The 17,333-nt window shown below is 41.4% G+C and overlaps 1 protein-coding gene across 3 annotated transcripts in view; it reads left to right on the forward strand.

The window, feature by feature from the left end:
• Brms1l (breast cancer metastasis-suppressor 1-like) overlaps positions 1-17,333 on the forward strand; it is a 33,413-nt gene that overhangs the window by 1,973 nt on the left and 14,107 nt on the right. For all 3 annotated transcript variants that reach the window (XR_381530.4, NR_155205.1, NM_001037756.3), the window contains exons 2-4: positions 3,275-3,365; positions 6,100-6,227; positions 6,988-7,067. Coding sequence is in view for 1 of the 3 variants with exons in the window: in NM_001037756.3 (NP_001032845.1) it covers positions 3,275-3,365; positions 6,100-6,227; positions 6,988-7,067 (299 nt within the window). In the remaining 2 variants the exon portion in view is untranslated. The remainder of the gene's footprint in view (positions 1-3,274; positions 3,366-6,099; positions 6,228-6,987; positions 7,068-17,333) is intronic.

A 17,333-nucleotide genomic window follows, 5' to 3' on the forward strand; every position in this document is an offset into this window, starting at 1 on the left:
AAACCAGACTCGAACTGTGCAAGTTTAGGAGTGAGGTAAGAGGAAGCCTAGACACAGGGAGAGGTGTGGGGAGCGTCAACGCTGACGGAGAAACAGAATATGGAAATGAAGAGAGAAGGGAAAGTATTTGAGCATATTGCTGTTCAGTATGTGTGCTATTTATGTAAGAATGTCCAAACTGACAGAAGAAATGTAGCATTGGGACATGCCTGGGATGAGGAAAAGAACTCTGGGGTCATCCGACTAGCCGGGGATGTGGGTGAGACTTCAAAGGTAGCCAGTTGACATGAAGTAGGGATTAAGAATCACGTTTATTAAAAAGAAAAAAAAAGAATCACGTTTATACTCTATACAGTTCTGGGCTCTAAAAAGTGTTTTGTGGTGGTTTTATTTTGTTGGTGGAGTATAGAGGGCAGGGTCTTGCTGTCAGGAGCAGAGCATTTTTATAGTCAAACATTCTTGGTTTCTTTTTTGTTTGTTTTTATTTTTATTTTTTTTTAAGATTTTCTTTTTAATGATGTGTCTATGTATATGTCCGCGTGTAGGAATGGGCATTTGGGTGAAGGTGCCCATGGAGTGCAGAAGAGGGCACTGCGTGTTCTGGAGCTGGCGTTACAGTGGTTGTGAGCTACCTGTGTGGGTGCTGAGAACCCAGCCTTCGTCCTCTGCAGGAGCAGTATGTGCTCAGAAGCCCCGAGCTTTCTGCCAGCCTGTGGTCTTCGGTTTTAATGGGAGCCAGGTTCTCATCAAATTGCATGTGTTGTGAGTCTCCCCTTCTAATATCTATGTTGTTGTGATTTTTTTTTTTTTTTTTTTTTTTTTGGTTTTTCCAGACAGGGTCTCTCTGTATAGTCCTGGCTGTCCTGGAACTCACTCTGTAGACCAGGCTGGCCTCGAACTCAGAAATCCGCCTGCCTTCCTCCCGCCCAGTGCTGGGATTAAAGGCGTGCGCCACCACGCCTGGCTGTTGTTGTGATTTTTTTTAACATGTTAAAAAAAAAAAAACAAAAAACCTCAGCCTAGAAAATAATAACAATAGATCATAATAGTAATTTGAACTAAAAATCAATTTTTAAAGTGCAAGTAAATCATTTAAATGCATTTCACAGTTTTACTCTTCCTATGATTTTTATTCTACCTCAGCTTGCATATTGCATGATCCATTTTTTTTTCTCTCAAACCTTGGTACTGAACAGATCCTTCGGGCACGGAAACTTAATACAGATTTTGGAAGATAAAAAAAAAAATTGAAGGCCTGGTGAGATGGCTTAGCAGGTAAGAGCACCCGACTGCTCTTCCAAAGGTCCTGAGTTCAAATCCCAGCAACCACATGGTGGCTCACAACCATCCGTAACAAGATCTGACTCCCTCTTCTGGTGTGTCTGAAGACAGCTACAGTGTACTTACATATAATCAATAAATAAATCTAAAAAAAAAAATTTGAAGAACCCAGTGTTGTCTGTGTGTGTGTGTGTGTATGTGTGTTGTGTGTGTGTGTGTTGGTGTGTGTGTATGTGTGTTGTGTGTATGTGTGTTGTGTGTGTGTTGGTGTGTGTGTTGGTGTGTGTGTGTGTGTGTGCATGAGCATATGTCATGTCCCTGCCTTGTCTCTCCCGCTCCCTGTCAAACCCTGGGCCATAAACAGCTTGGACATGTTCTCTGCCCCTGGGTTATATCTCCAGTTGAGGGACTGTTTTAAAGAGCTACGGAGTGAGCTCTTAAGAGGCATAAATATTTCAAATTTCTTTTAGGGAATTATAACCATCTACTTATCTACTTCCTTGCTATATGAAAATAACTGCATGCTGTAACTCTCATAGTTTTGCTTGTTTGTTTTTTTCTCTCTCGAGACTGTTTCTCTGTTTAGCCCTGGCTCACCTGGTTGGCCTTGTTCTGTAGACCAGGATGGCCTTGAACTTGAAATTCACCTGCCCCTGCTGGGATTAAAGACTACTGCTGCTGCTGCTGCCGCTGATACCACCTGACTATAGTTTGACCTTTAATTAATGAAGATTAAGATGTACCTCAGTTTGTGCCTCTGTTATTTTGATGTGTTGCATATATATGATATAAAAACAGAAGATGTAAAAATAGGACAGAGCTGGTAATTAGTAGTTGCTGTCTTTAAGAGTTCATTTATCTTTTTCCTCATTTGCTCTTTCTCATTGACAGTAATCTGGAGAGGGAACTATAGCAGGGTGAGTGGCAGTCCAAGGTTCCAAAAGATAAATGTAATGGGACTAGTTGGCTTTGTGTTATTGTTAAGACAAGGTTTCACTGTGTGTCCTTGGCTGGCCTATGTAGACCAACCTTGCCTCCAACTCAGATCTGCCTGTCTCTGTCTCTCAAGTGCTGCAACTAAAGGCGAGTGCCACCATGCTGCCTAGCTGTTTGTTAGTTGCTTTTTTATGTGATGGGGTAATCAGCCATGTGGCTTCTCCTCCTCCATCATCATTCAAGTGTATGGTGTGTTTGGAGGCCAGAATGAGGCATCCAATTCCCTGGAACTGGAGTTACCTGTAACCATGATGTGGTCATGGAGAACTGAATTTGGGTCCTCCACAAGAGTAGTATTCACTCTTCTGAGACATCTTTTCAGCTCTAGTTTTTTTTTTTTCCTTAAGCCCAGGCTAGGTTTGAACCGTCATCATTTTTCCTGCCTCTAATTCTCTAGTGTTGGAATTAGAGTCATTTACCACCACAGCTGCCATGTTAAAATTGTGAAGAGAATTCCAAGTGTGGTTTTTTTTTTTTAATAATATTGACGTTTTATGAATGTAGTCATTTTTGGTGTTAAGTTCTCAAGAATTAGTGTAAAGTCAAAAATGAGTTAATTACTTCATTGACTTCATTACTTCATAGCTTTTAAGAAGATTGAAAAATGGGTAAACACTAGATGCTCTAGAGACTTGGAGTTTTAACGAATTTGACATTACGTTAATTCTATGGTGGTAATTATTTTGGATAAAAATTGTTTAATTTCTTTTAAACTGGACCTTGGATGTCCAGTTTCATATTACAACTTTTTTTTTTTCTGTCTGGACTAACATCAGAATTTTTTGAAACAGTTTTATCTTTTCTGTTTGTTTTTATTTTTTGAGATAGGGTTTCATGTATCCCAGGCTGGCCTCAAACATGCTAAGTGGCGAATAGTCATAGCTAGTCTTAGACTCCTAATCCTGCCTGTGCCTCCCAAGCGCTGGAATCTCAAGTGTGTGCCTCCAGGCCTGCCCTGAAGTTTTATCTTTGATATTTCCTTTTTTTTTTTTAACAGAAATGGATGATGAAGATTGTGAAAGGAGAAGGATGGAGTGTTTAGATGAGATGTCCAACCTGGAGAAGCAGTTTACAGACCTCAAAGATCAGTAAGTACTAACCAGATGGCCCTCGTCACTGAATCTCAGTGGCATCAGTTTTACCAGCACAGGAGCAATTACAGCGTTTCTGCTGTGTTTCCTTTTGTGTTTTATGGGAACTGGCTGATCTGGCCAGGAGGCTTCAGTTATTGTTTACCCGCTAGAGACCTCATTAGCTCAACAGAGTTTTGAGGCCAGTGAGGTTTTGGGGGTGGATGGAGTAGGTGACTTGCATGGGCACGCTGCTGATTCGAGTGTTTCCATCGCTGCACACTGCTTCTGTGTGTGCTGTTCATTCCCTTGTTAAGCAGTTGGCTAAAGATGTCCCCCTCTGGTACTAGAGATGGAACCTAGGGCATTGTACCTGATAAGAAAGTGCTCTGCCACCGAGCAATCCCCAGGGACAGGGTCTTGCTAAGTTGCCCAGGCTGGCTGACCGTGAACTCACCTTGTAGCTCGGGTGCCTTGAGCTTGTGATCCTTCCACCCTAGCCTCCAGTGTACCTGGGTTTATAGCTCTGTGCCACCGGGTCCAGCTGAGATACTGTTTCTTAAACTTTGAGAATAAAATAAAAGTATTGCCCTTCAATTTCCTATCTGGTAATTTGAGCTTATGTCTTAACATTGAACAGTGTGTATTTCCCGCTTTCACGTGTGTTCCTTAATCTACTCCTGCAACAGCCCTGTTGGGCTGGAAGGTAGTCTTCCATTTTACTTGTGAAGAAACTGCTGCTCAGAGAAGCTTATTCTTTCCCATATTTTATCAAAAAGTGGTAAATGAAGTTGGGCCTTTTGCTGTGGTGTTAGATGTGCCTCCCAAGTGCTGGGATTAAAGGCATGCGCCACCACGCCCGGCTGGTGTGTGTGATTTTACATGCATGTATATATCTACATCACATACATGTGAGGCCAACAGAGGGCATTGGATCCCCTGGGACTGAAATCACACATGTTGTGAGCTGCCATGTGAGTGCTGGGAATGAAGTTAGAGCAGCCAGTGCTCTTTGTGGATGGACCATCTCCATGATCTCTGCGTCGGTGCCTATCTCCAGATTGAGTCCTTGAGTTCTTGCCCTGACTTCCCTGGATGATGTTCTTCAAGCTATAAGAAGAATGAAATCCTTTCCTCAAGTTGCTTTGGGTCATGGTGTTTTATCACAGTAGTAGAATTCCTGACCAAAATACCTCGAGATTGGATCTTGCTATGTCTCAAAGGTGACATTCTTCTACTGCCTCCGCTTCTTGAGTTCTGGGATTGCAAGTGCCCACCATCATGCTCATTGAAGGCCTCCAAGGTTTGAGAGGAGATAGAATAGATTCAGTAGAATTAGCAGGCAAGAAGGACGGATTTGTTTACTATATTAATTCTGCTTATGCTGCTTCTTCTCTAAACTTTCATTGGTGTTAGAGATAAATATATGAGTATTATTTCTGCTAGTATAACATTAAAAATATAAAGTTTATAATTTTGACTTTGAAACATATTTTTTTATTCTAGAGGTTAACATTATTGTAGCATATTTGGTGTCATGTTTGTAATTTCATCCCTTGAGAGGCAGAAGCAGAAGAGTTGGCTACTCTAGGTCAACCTAGACCACAGAGCAAGACCCTTAAAAAAAAAAAGATTTCTATTGGTAATTTTTTTAAAAAGATTCATTTATTTCATGTATGTGAGTACGCTGTCGCTGTCTTCAGGCACAACAGAAGAGTGCATCAGATCCCATTACAGAGTTGTGAGCCACCATGTGGTTGCTGGGAATTGAACTCAGGACCTCTGAAAAAGCAGTTAGTGCTCTTCACCACTGTGCTATCTCTCCAGCCCTATTGCTAACTTTAAAATTAGTTTGAGTTCATTTGGGCAACATTGAGAGTTCATCCAGTATCATTCTGGCAAATAGGTAGCAGATTTGTGTTTTTTATGTTTTTAAGTAATTTTAAATTATGTCTATGTGTGATCGGGTGTTTGACTGGAGATGAGTGTGTACACACAAGAGCGCAGGTGCCCATAGAGGTCGGAAGTTGGATTTCCTGGAGATGGAGTTAAAGGTGGTTATTCTCACTTGTAATCTCAGCACTCAGGAGGCTGAGGCAGGACCTCCGTGAGTCGGAGACTAACCTGGACTGCATAGTGAGTTTTAGACTAGATTGGATAATATAGTGAGATCTGTCTCAAAATCCCGGAAACAAGAAGCAAGTAAAAATTAAACAGGTTAAATACGGTACTGTGTCTTTTCAGGTAAGATGGTGAACAACCAAATTATTAGAAGTGATTTTCTCGTTTCTTTTAATCTAATATTTAAATAACTTTTTCTTTTAGAATTGATTTATTATTGTTCAATTAAATAAAAGTTGGGAGTGCCAAAGTAGTCATTTCAAGTTCTTTTTTTTTTTTCACTTTTATTTTCTTGAGATTGTTCTCGTTGTGTCCACTCCATCTTCTTGCCTCCCTCCCCTCTGCCCAAGTAGCTTTAGACAACAGACGAAGGCCACTGGGCCTGAATTTTCATTGCATTTTTTTTTTGTTGTGACTAAAGAGTGATGCCGATTAAAAAAACTAACAAACCCTGGACTGGTATCTGTTTAATATTATGATGTACATAAGTGAGTTTTCTGACTGCAGTCAGGGCAAGAATCCATCTGCTAGTTTATTGGAACATGAGCTCTGTTAGGAAGCAGTGATGCACAGGAGTTGCTTGACTTTGTTGTAAAGTTTTAATTGACGTCTTTATTTTTGCTTTGTTGAGACTTTATAAAGAGCGGTTGAGTCAGGTGGATGCAAAACTCCAAGAAGTCATAGCTGGAAAAGCACCAGAGTATTTGGAACCACTGGCCACCTTACAAGAAAACATGCAGATTCGCACAAAGGTAGCAGGTGAGCATGGATGACATTTTGTGTCCTTTGTGACACTTTTGATTTTGTGGCATTGTATGGGTGAATATGTTATACATGGCATAGGCTCAGGTAGCTGCCACCTGCCATGACATAACAGACAACGGCTTACATCCCTAGGCTGCCTGTGGCTTGGCGTTGAGTCTACACATCTAGAGGTAACTGCTCTCCAAGTCTGTGAGGCACATGTGTATGGGCACGCTCCCTATGCTGCCTTGTCCCCTGTAAGATGCACTTGGGCATCTGCCTCTCGGGAGCACACTCAATGTGATCCACCTCGTTCTGTGCGTTTACATAGTTAGTGCTCCTTGCAAAGCCTTGGACTCTGAAGAGGATAGTTGGGATACAGTGATTTTGACTGAATAAAGTATCCATTTCTTGCTTCTATTATGTGTGAATGATGAAACCAAGAGTTATTTCTGTCTGTCTCCCTTTCTGTTAGAAATCTGAGAAAAGGATTGTGCTGTTTGTTTTGCTCATTCTCAAGTGAACATTTAGGAGGTCTCTTGGGAATATGAGGTAGATCAAAAAGTAGCCATGGTTTCTTAGCTCATGAACTCTTAATTTCTTCTTCTTTGATACATGTTTTGGTTTTCTTTCTTTTTTTTTTAGGATAGAGTAAGAATCATTTGTGACTTTCTTATTGAGTCATCTTATAAACTGTGGTGTCGGCAGACTGTAGGGAAGTTGTGATGACTGACTGTTGCCAGGATAACCGCAGAATGATTGTGCTTGGTTTCAGGAATCTATAGAGAACTCTGCTTAGAGTCTGTGAAGAACAAGTACGAATGTGAAATCCAGGCTTCTCGACAGCATTGTGAGGTACTGTCATTCTGTTTAACGTTCAAGCTAATTGTAGCTCTTCAAGTCTTTTCTGAATAGAGTGGCTTAAAAAGTAAATAAAATAAGCAATGCAAAATTCAGTAATACTTTAGCTCATATCTTGGATGAATTTAAAAAGTGCAGTTCTACTGGTTGCTGTACTGGAAACAGGACTCAAAGGAACACAAGAAAGTGTGATAGTTTCAGAAGGTTTGCAACTGTTACTTTTTAAAAATCTATTTACATTTATAGTGCTAGGAACTGATTCTAGAGTCCTGTGTATGATTGGCAGCAGGCAAGTGCTGCACCTCTGAGCTGCAGCCATTGTCTGTGCTGTTTCCTTAGAGAGCTAGAGAGTGACCATGCCACCAGACAACTGAGGTTATAGTGTAATCACACCACATAGAACTTTAGGCTAAAATGGTGCAGCTAGAACATTGGGCTATAGAGTTAAGTTCTGACTGTCTGGACTGGCTTCTACATGTTAAGGCAGTATTTTCTATGTGAGGGAAATATAAGTGTGGCTTCTTTACGTTGTGTTCATTGTGTTTAAGAGCATCATGCTAATTGTGCGAATAACTTTTTGTAAGATTTAGATAGCTTAAAAGGCTGAGACAGGGCCAAGTAAGGGGACAAGTTCTAGAATGACCCCTAATTTTGATTTAAAAGTACTTTATTATTTTATGTGTATGTGTGTTTTGCCTGAATGTATGTGTGTGTGTCTGTGTACCTATGTGTGCCTGGTACCCTCAGAAGCTGGAAGAGGGCATTGGATCCTCTTGAACTGATGTTCCAGACAGTTGTGAGCTACCATGTGGGTGCTGGGGATCTAACCTGGGTCTTTTGCAAGAACAGCATGTGCTTTTAACCACCGAACCAGCCTCAAACCCTCTTTATTTTAATAGTCCATATTTGAATAGGTATAAAAGCAATGGAGATCTTTCTTTCTCTCCTTTCTTTCTTTCTTTCTTTCTTTCTTTCTTTCTTTCTTTCTTTCTTTCTTTCTTTCTTTCTTCAGACAAGATCTCAATATATAGCCATACCTAGTCTGGAACTCTATATGTAGACTGGCTAGGAACTCTCAGAGATTTCTGCTTCTGTCTCTGGAGTGCTGGGATTAAAGATGCATGCCATCACACCCAGACTGCTATTGCTCCCCCTCACCACCACGCCTTCTTGAGGCAGGGCTTACTGTGTAGTGCAGACTGGCCTTGAACTCTCCATCCTCCTGCCTCTATTTTCCAAAGATAGTGAGAACAGGTGTGCCACCATGCCGAGCACATTGCTGATATTTTGTTTGTTTTATTTAGATATTTCCTTCCTTTTTTAAAAGTGAAATTTGTTTTCAAATTTTAGGACCATCTTTGATTTCAGAATGCTTAAGAAGAATTAGGAGTAATTGATATCTAAATAGGTATTTAAGACTTGAGCTCTCAGTTTTACGAGTGTCAATTATGCCTGAGTTTATGATTTAAAAATGTTTATTTACCTTTGTTTTATTTGTGTGGGCTTTTGCTTGCTATGTACCAAGTATGTGCAGTGCCTGAGGAGGCCAGAAGAGGGCATTGGATTCTCTCTAACTGGAGTTACAGTGGTGGTTAGAGTTACCTGCATGTTGGTGCTGGATGGGTGAGGGCACTGTGTTAGTTTCCTTAGTGGAGTACTTCCTTGGGCTTTCCTTGACTTCATGATCTCTATTTTTTGTGATACTACAGACTGAATCAAGGGCCTTGCTTGCCATTATTTAAGAGCAAGGTTTTGTAAATTTGGAAGAAATATTATTGCTGCTGTATTTTTTATTGAACTCTGCTGGGGAGTGTACAGTTTTGATAAGTCCCATTATTGGTGATGGTACTTGAACCACTTGATTGGAATTGTAGCTTTTGCTGAGTAAACTTATTTTTTCCTGTCCTGATAGATTTATAATTTGAGGAGAATTACTTTGAAACTGTGCAAGCGTCTTTTTTTGTTTTGTTTTGGTTTGGTTTTTTTTCGAGACATGGTTTCTCTGTATAGTTCTGGCTGCCCTGGAACTCACTCTGTAGGCCAGGCTGGCCTCGAACTCAGAAATCCACCTGCCTCTGCTTCCTAAGTGCTGGGATTAAAGGCGTGCGTTGCCACTGCCTGGCCTTATTTCTCTTAACAACTTTTCATTTCCATGTATTTGTATTAATATGATGTCATTGCTTCAAAAGTCATAAAGATATGCTGTCTCTGCCTCCCAAGTGCTATCATGCCTGACTAGTTTTTACTTTATTTATTTTTGGTCTACTACTTCCTGAGGGAAATATGTTAAAAATTTTATACATGTTAATGGACTAGTTAGCCCTGGTCTTTCTTTTTTTTTTTTTTTTTTTTTTTTTTTAGCTCTGGTCTTTCTTTCATTTCCTTTTCTTTCTTCCCCTCCCCTTTCTTCCTCCTCCTCCTCTTCTTTTTTCTTCATTTTCTTCCTAAAAATACTTTTTATACTAGTCTCTTTAAAATACTACTTCATGGCTCAGGTGATCTTGCCTTAGCCTCCTTGTTGTCTGGGACTGCATGCGTGAGCCCCTGAGCCCAGCTGGGAACTGTCTTCTTAACAAAATTTGAGAACGGTGTGCACCATGTTTACTGACACATCTGTAGCGTCTGATCCTCTTGTGTGACTGCATGTTCATGCCAGCCGCAGCCTTCTGCCATGCTGTTTCCTGGCTTCTGGTAACCCCCAGTCTATTCTCTACTTCAGTGTGTTAGATTGATTTGCATAGCCCTCATGTAAGAGCTTTGTAGTATCTTTCTACTGTGTCCTCCAGGCCACCCATTTTATCACAAATGGCAGGATTTCCTTTTTTTTTCAGGTTCAAATGTATTTCATTTTGTGTAGACATCATATTTAATTACCCTTGCAGTTGTCTAGGAATATTCAGATTATACAGTCACAACAATATTAGCTGTTGTGAAGAGTGCTACAGCAATCTGCAAGGAAATGCAAATATCCCATGCACATAATGATTTCAGGGTTTTTTTAACGGATAACCTAAAATTGGAATCACATGGTCTAGGGTATTTCTGTTTTCTGTCTTGTTTGGTATTTTACCACAGAGTTATATTTGTAGCCTGTGGGATTTTGGTTGATTGTTTTTGTCTTACTGTGTATTGTAAGATGGTTTTGAACTTGTGATCTCCTACCTTTGCTTTCTGAGTGCTAGATTGCTATGCCTTCTCTCTTAAAAATAAAACAATTTTTAATTTTATAATTGAAAAAGTCTATACCTTTATGCTGTATATCATGATATTCTGATAATATGCATTGAGGGGTAATTAAAAAACCAAGTTAACTTATCTGTCTGAGTTCCTTTTCTGTCGCTGTGACAAATCAGCATGACCAAGGTAACTTATAAAAGAAAGCTTTTAATTGGGCTTATGTTTTCAGAGGGTTAAGAGTCCATGATAATGGCACATCTTGATCCTTAATCAGGAGGCTGTAAGAAAACACATGGGGAGTGGTGCCAGTCCTTTAAAACCTCAAAGTCTGCCCCAGTGACACACCTCCTTCAACGAGACCACACCCCCTAATCCTTCCCAAGCAGTTCCACCAACTGGATACAAAGTGTTTAAACCTCTGAGTCTTTGAAACCACTGCAGTATTGAAGAAGCTATTATAACAACTTCCAAGTACACAGTGTGTTACTATACCAGTAGCCACCACTGCTGTGCAGTAGATACAGAATCTATTTCTTTTGTCTAAGCTTTGTGCCTTTTGATCAACAAGTCCCATTCCCTTCTCCTCCCCATGCCTAGTGACTTCCAGTCTACCCTCTATTGTTCTGAGTTCCAGTTATTACTACTTTTTTTTTTCTTTTGAGTCCATATATAAGAAGGATCCTGCAGTGTTTGTTTTACTTCGAATAAGGTTCATCCATGTCACAAATAACAGGATTTTGTTCTTTGTAAAAGCTAAATTATACCCCATTGTTTTTATATGTATATTATGTTTGCATCACATTTTCTTTATTCACTCATCCATGGGAGGTCCATTAGGTTGGCTGTTGGCATAGCCATGGCTAGCTTGGGCATTGTGAATAATGCTGCAGTGATTGTGGGCATACATTCACCTCTGATGTATTTCACGATTATTTTCCATTTTGGCTTTTGAGACAGTTCTCAGTGTGTAGCAAAGATACCCTTGAAATTGTTGTCTGGACTGTACCTTCCTCTGCTCTTGTGGACTCACCAGCACACCTTGCTTCTGTTGTCGCCATCCTTGGCTATATTGTCAGTGGATCTCCGCCCTCTTCCCCTCTCCTCCCTTCTCCCTTCTCCTCTCTCCCTGTCTTTTTCTCCTTTCCTCTTGCTCTCCCTCAAAACAGTCTCACTATGTAGCCTTGGCTAGCCTGGAACTTATGTGACCTCCAACTCACAGAGATCTTCTTGACTTTGCCTGCCAAGTGCTAAGTGGCAGGAACATGCCGTTATGTACAGCTAATAATGAGATTGAAAGACTTCCAATATCTCCTTGTATTTTTGTAAGTTTCTTCTTAGTTATACTCATCTATGGTATTTTTATGTTTAATGTATAATCAACTACTGTAAAAAAATTGTAAAAATATGAAAATGGCAGAATTTCTAGGACATTTTAGAAGATGAAATAAAAAATGAAAGTGAATTTATTTTATATTTATTTATTTATTTATTTATTTTGGTTTTGGTTTTTCAAGACAGGGTTTCTCTGTGTAGCCCTGGCTGTCCTGGAACTCACTTTGTAGACCAGGCTGCCTCGAACTCAGAAATCCGCCTGCCTCTGCCTCCCAAGTGCTGGGATTAAAGGCATGCGCCACCACACCCGGCTGTGAATTTATTTTTAAAAAGGTTATTTATTTTTGCGTGTATGTATGGTTTTTTTGCCCATGTTATTTATGTACATGTCCCAGTGTGTGAGTGTATGTGGAGACCAGAAGGAGGCATCAGATTCCTTGGAACTGAGTTAACAGATGGTTGGAAGCTGCTGTGGGTGCTGAAACCACACCCATGTCCCCTCCAAGAGCTGTGAGTGCCCTTAGCCTGTAAGCCACCTCTAGCCCAGTAACTTACACTGTAAATGCAATAGAAGTGTTTAATGTTTCTATTGTCATTTTATTCTTTACTGTTATGAGGTAGGAATTATTTTAAGCATGTGAAACTAAGAGATCAGTTGGCTTGCTCAGGGTCACACAATTGATGATTAGCAGAAGCAGAACTGGAATTTTTTGCTTTTTCTTCATGCATCTTGTCATTAATTCTGAATTTTATCTGTCAGGGGTTTTTGTCTGCTCATTTTGTAGTTCTTTTATTTGAGTTAAATAGAAGTAACTGGGAGTCAAGAGGAGAAAGATAGAAGACATTGTGCTGTTTGTCTCTGTCTGCTTGAGTAGCAGCAGATAAAGATTTGAGGCTAGACATGTGTGAATGGGTACACACAGATAAAGTACACTGCCTTACTGAGGATGGAGGCAGCAGATAGGCTGGATCAAGTTAAAGAAGGCAATGCATGTGTAGAGTACTAGTGTCACACTTGGAAAAGGCTAGGGATGCTTCTCAGGCTAGCTCTTTGGATCTCAGTACAGGGCCTGCAGTGACTAAGATTTGACAGCAGGGCTAGGAATATGGCTCAGTTGGTAGAGCACTGCCTAGTATGCACAAAGCCCTGAACCCCATAAAACTGGGTGTGGTAGCATATGCCTGTAATCCAGCACTTAAAATCCTGAAAGCATGTGAACACACACACACACACACACACACACACACACACACACACACACACACACACACACACACGGGGAGGGGAAGGAGGAAGTGGGGAGAGAGAGAGAGACAAGACAGACAGATAGATTGATTTAGTAGCCGGTGGGAACCAGGAATCAGAGGCCTTCAGAGTAAGTCAGTCTGGCTTCTGGTTCTTGAGTTTTGTGAGAGATCTTCAGGGTTCTGATCTCTTTGGTCAGCAAGAACCTGGGTATAGATCCCAGAACCCATGTAGTAGCCACATACAGCTGACAGTGGGTAGCTGTGACCTTAGTATTGGGCAAAGGTGATAAAGACAACCAGATCCCTGGAACTTGCTGACCGTGCACTGCAGCCCCGTTAGAGCGCTCCAGGTTCCCTGAGAGACCTAGTTTCACATGCTAAGCTGGAAGGAGACTGAAGAAGACCCCTGACTTCGCCCTCTAGCCTCCATGTGCACTGACATGCTCATGCATAACACAGGAATACACAGACATAGACAAGCTAAAGAGAAAGTTTGCTTTTCATTTGTAAGCACAGTAAACGTCTACTGATAAAATTTGAAAAATAAGTTTAAAGAAGGAACTGAAATCATAATTTACCATGCAGAGATAATCACTGTTAATAAGTGAACATATTTGTATATGTTACAACATAGCAGGTTGTAAAATCTGAACAACTCTTCAATATCCTAATATATTTTCAAGCTGGGTTTCCTGTACATGCTGTGGTTCTAAATACTCTTTGAATGTTTGTTTCCGGCAGGTTCTGTGTATACATCCCTCTGAAGGCATAGGCTTCTAGTGAAAACAAGCAGCGCGCTGTCCTGTTTCTAAACTCTGTGTCTCAGAGACAGCTTTCTGTGACGTTTAGATGTTGCCTCTGGAATTCGCCCCACATCTCTATCAGTTTTAGACACGGCTAGCTTGTTAGCAGAAACCAGCAGTTCCATTAGCGTCTTTCATCCGTTCTTATATCCTTGTTTTATAGTTTTTGTTTTTGCCCTAGTTATAAATATTGTTCCTGAGCCAGAGTTACGGTCTCCCATTGACTCTTTCTATGGTACAAATAATACCTGTTTCTACCATGTCTATATGTGCAGAGGTTGATAATAACCATATTTAAAGAAAAGAGTTTTTGTAATTAAGATGTACATTTAACCAGCTGGGCAGTGAGTTATGTCTACTTCAACTTTTCCTGTACATTTTGTTTCCACTGTGGGAGCTACTGATGCCTCCCCTTTCACTGGCTTTGTTTCTTGGGACTGAGATTGAACCCAGGGTTCTGCACGTGTGGGTCGGGCGCCCCACCCTGAGCTGGGTCCCTGGCCCTCTACTTGCCTCTTGTTTTTAAGACACTTATTTGGTCAGACTGGCCTTGAACTCACCTGGTGGTCCAGGTCAGCCTTGAATTTCTGTAAGTTGTATTATCAGGCCTGACTTATCTGCTTTCTTTCTATTTTTCTCAGAACTTCCCACAGATCTATGAGTCTCTGGAGTTGTTGCTTTTAAAAACAAAACCAAACATTACAGTTTCATTGACACCCCTCACCCCGAGAAAAATTGTAAGTGCATGTTACTGTAATAGGGTGCTGAGGGTTGTCTAGGGAGTTTGCCCAGCTTGTTCTTTTTGACAAAGAATTGAGCGTCTGTGACGGACCAAGCCACAAGGAGCATAATAAAGTGTCTGCTTCATTCTTTTGGGATGGGATGGGCCCTAAGGATGGAGTCTGCTAATGGAGCTGGCTTAGGTATTTTATAGGCCTAGGACCTCCTCTTCCCCATGTTGGTCTTGTTTTACCTGCCCATGCCTTCCTCTTGCTTCTTCTCACTGTTTCCTGGGACAGGAAGCCGTCATCTCGGGGGCTTGCCTTGGCTTTCTCTGTCTGTGTTCTCCTAATCCCTCTTCCATCACCTAATAAACTCAAGGGAAGCCTAAATAAACATGAGGCCTGCGGTCCATTCTCAGTTATCCTAGCTTTAAAGTCATGTCCTGAAAAGGCCAAACCAGCTTCTTTGTTTAAAGTGAATGGTAAAAGATGGTTTTACTGTGGCTTGCGCTTGTCTTGTTCTGCTGTTGCAGCTTTGCATCGCTGGTTCGGTGCTGCCTCCTGAGAGCCATTCCCCTAGCTCTCTGCCCCCTCCCGCCCTCCCTCCTGCCCTCCTCCTCTGTTCTGCCTCATTCTGCCCCATCTCCTTTATCCTGCTCCATCCTTCTCCATGCTTTCTAGGACAAACTGCATTTCTGTCCTTACGAAGGTTCTTTAGCTACCACTTGGAAATCCCTCTACCCTCTGTCTCTTATGCAAGATCTCATTTCCTTTTTCAGTTTGGTAGAAGGTAGTTTTTGATGGTGAGGGCTTTGCAAGCCTTGGCTGAGGGTAGAGGGTATGTTTCACTATCAGGGATGGTGGGTTCTTGCTCATAGTGGCATTGCTGCCTTTGCTCTCCACTTAGGACCTGGTGGCTGGGCTTTCCGAGACTGAATGAACAAAGAAAGGAAGATAGAAGTAACTTTTATTTGACCTAGATTTCTGACTTATTTTGCTCATTATAAGTGTTAATAACTGTTGCCCCCATTCAAGGAGAAAAAAACTAGTTTATATTTTTAAGTTAGTAGAGTGTCAAGGAACTGTCATAACCAACTGTCGTGGCCGTCTAAACACACCGTGCCTCTCACTTGAGAACAGAGGTCTGTAATGGTGTCATGGGTCCTCAGGACACCTGCTTCACTTTCTGAGATGGAATCTTGCTGTGGATCCAGGACTGGCCTTGCACTTCTGATCATTCACCCTCAGCATCCTTATCTCCTGAATGTGTACTGGGCCTGGACCTTACTTAGTGCCTTTGAGAAGTCATTTTGATTGCTGCTCTTGACCTGTTAAGTTTCTTCCTCATCCTTGGTGTTGGGAAGTAGTGAGGCATGGGGCTCTCTTTCACTGAGTATGTTGGATACTCGGGGGAACCTTTAAGTTTTTGAGGTAAGATCTTCCTATGTAGCCAGGCTGGCCTTGAACTTGTAGCAATATTTCTGATGGACTTCCAAGTACCACGCTTAGAGGAGTCCATTACTGTACCCAGTTTCAGGGCAGCCTTTTAATCAGGAAACATGTATCCCACTCTGAGAAAAACTTGTATCTTTAATTTCTTTTAGATTAAATTTTATAAACTGAATTCTTTAGCCCATTGAGGGAGGTTCTGAAGGTGACATGAGGGACTTACTCATACTAAGTATCTCTGAGCTACACATCCAGCCCTGTAGATATAATTAAACTGTTTTTCCGTTATCATCCATAGCCTTGTATTTACAGTTGATCTGAAAGTTTACTGTTGTAATTTTCCTACAGGCAGGCCTAAGTTTTAAAGGTCTGTTCTAAGTTGTTTTTTTTTTTTCCTTAAATTAGTTTGTGTGTGTGCATTTGTGTGGGTGGTGGATGTACCACAGTAGGCATGTGGAGGTCAGAGGACATCTTTGTAGAGGCGGGTCTTCTCTTCTACTTTTACATAGGTTCTGGGGATCAAATTAAGTCACCAGGCTTGCACCATAAGTGCCTCTAACTACTGAGCCATCCCCCCAGCCTAAGGTATTAATTACTAAGACAAATACTCATGTAGCTAAGCTAGTCTCAAAGTTACTTATGCAGCCAGGCTGGCCTTGAACTCCTGATCCTCCTGCCTTCACCTCCTAAGTCCTAGAATTATAGGCATGCACCATCAGTCCTGGCTGCTGTGCTGTGTCATCTCTGATCCTTCAAGATCTCCAATCCTGCAGGAGGTTGAGAACCGTGAGGCACTTAAGGCAAGAAATTGCCAAAGGGGGGTTCATTCTGAACACAGGTCAGTGTGAAGTTAGTACAGAAGTGGAACCTTGGAGCCATTGCCCTGGGTGTCCTTAGACCTGCCCTAAAGAGACTAGCAAAGATGTCAGCCTGGGAAAGGACTAAGAAATAGGTTCAGTTAGTCTAAATGTGAGGATGGAGGGCTTGGATCCCTTGTAAGTAGTCACCCATTGAGCAGAAAAACCACTGCAGGCACCTAGAGTTTTGTGTTCTCCCTCTCCAACCCTGCAATGTCCTCTGACTGCTCAAGTATGATATTTTCCCCTCTCTCTCTTCAGGAGGCTTTTGAGGGTCTGGCAGGGTTGGAGAATAAGGTGACAATCTCTTTAAAAGGAGAATGTGAAGATTAATCTTCGTTGTCAGCTTGCCTGGTTTTAGAAACATATGTTGGGCATGTTTGTAAGGCTGTTTAAATGAGGGGGAAGACCCACCCTGAGTATGGCCCACAGCATTCCATGGCCTAGGGCCCTCTATTGAATAAGGCGGAAGTGAATTGGGCACTAGCATTATTTCTCTACTTCCTGACTGGATGTTATATGCCCAGCAGCCTCAGGCGGTAAGCCAGAATAAACTGTTTTTTCCTAAACTGTTTTTGCCATATACATATTTGGTCACAGCATTGACAAAAATAATTAATTCAGGAAGGGGCTGAAATGAGAATAGATTCAAGGCATTTTGTTCTATAATTT

This window comes from Mus musculus, chromosome 12, assembly GCF_000001635.26.
Source record: "Mus musculus strain C57BL/6J chromosome 12, GRCm38.p6 C57BL/6J".
NCBI classification, from domain to species: Eukaryota; Metazoa; Chordata; class Mammalia; order Rodentia; family Muridae; genus Mus; species Mus musculus.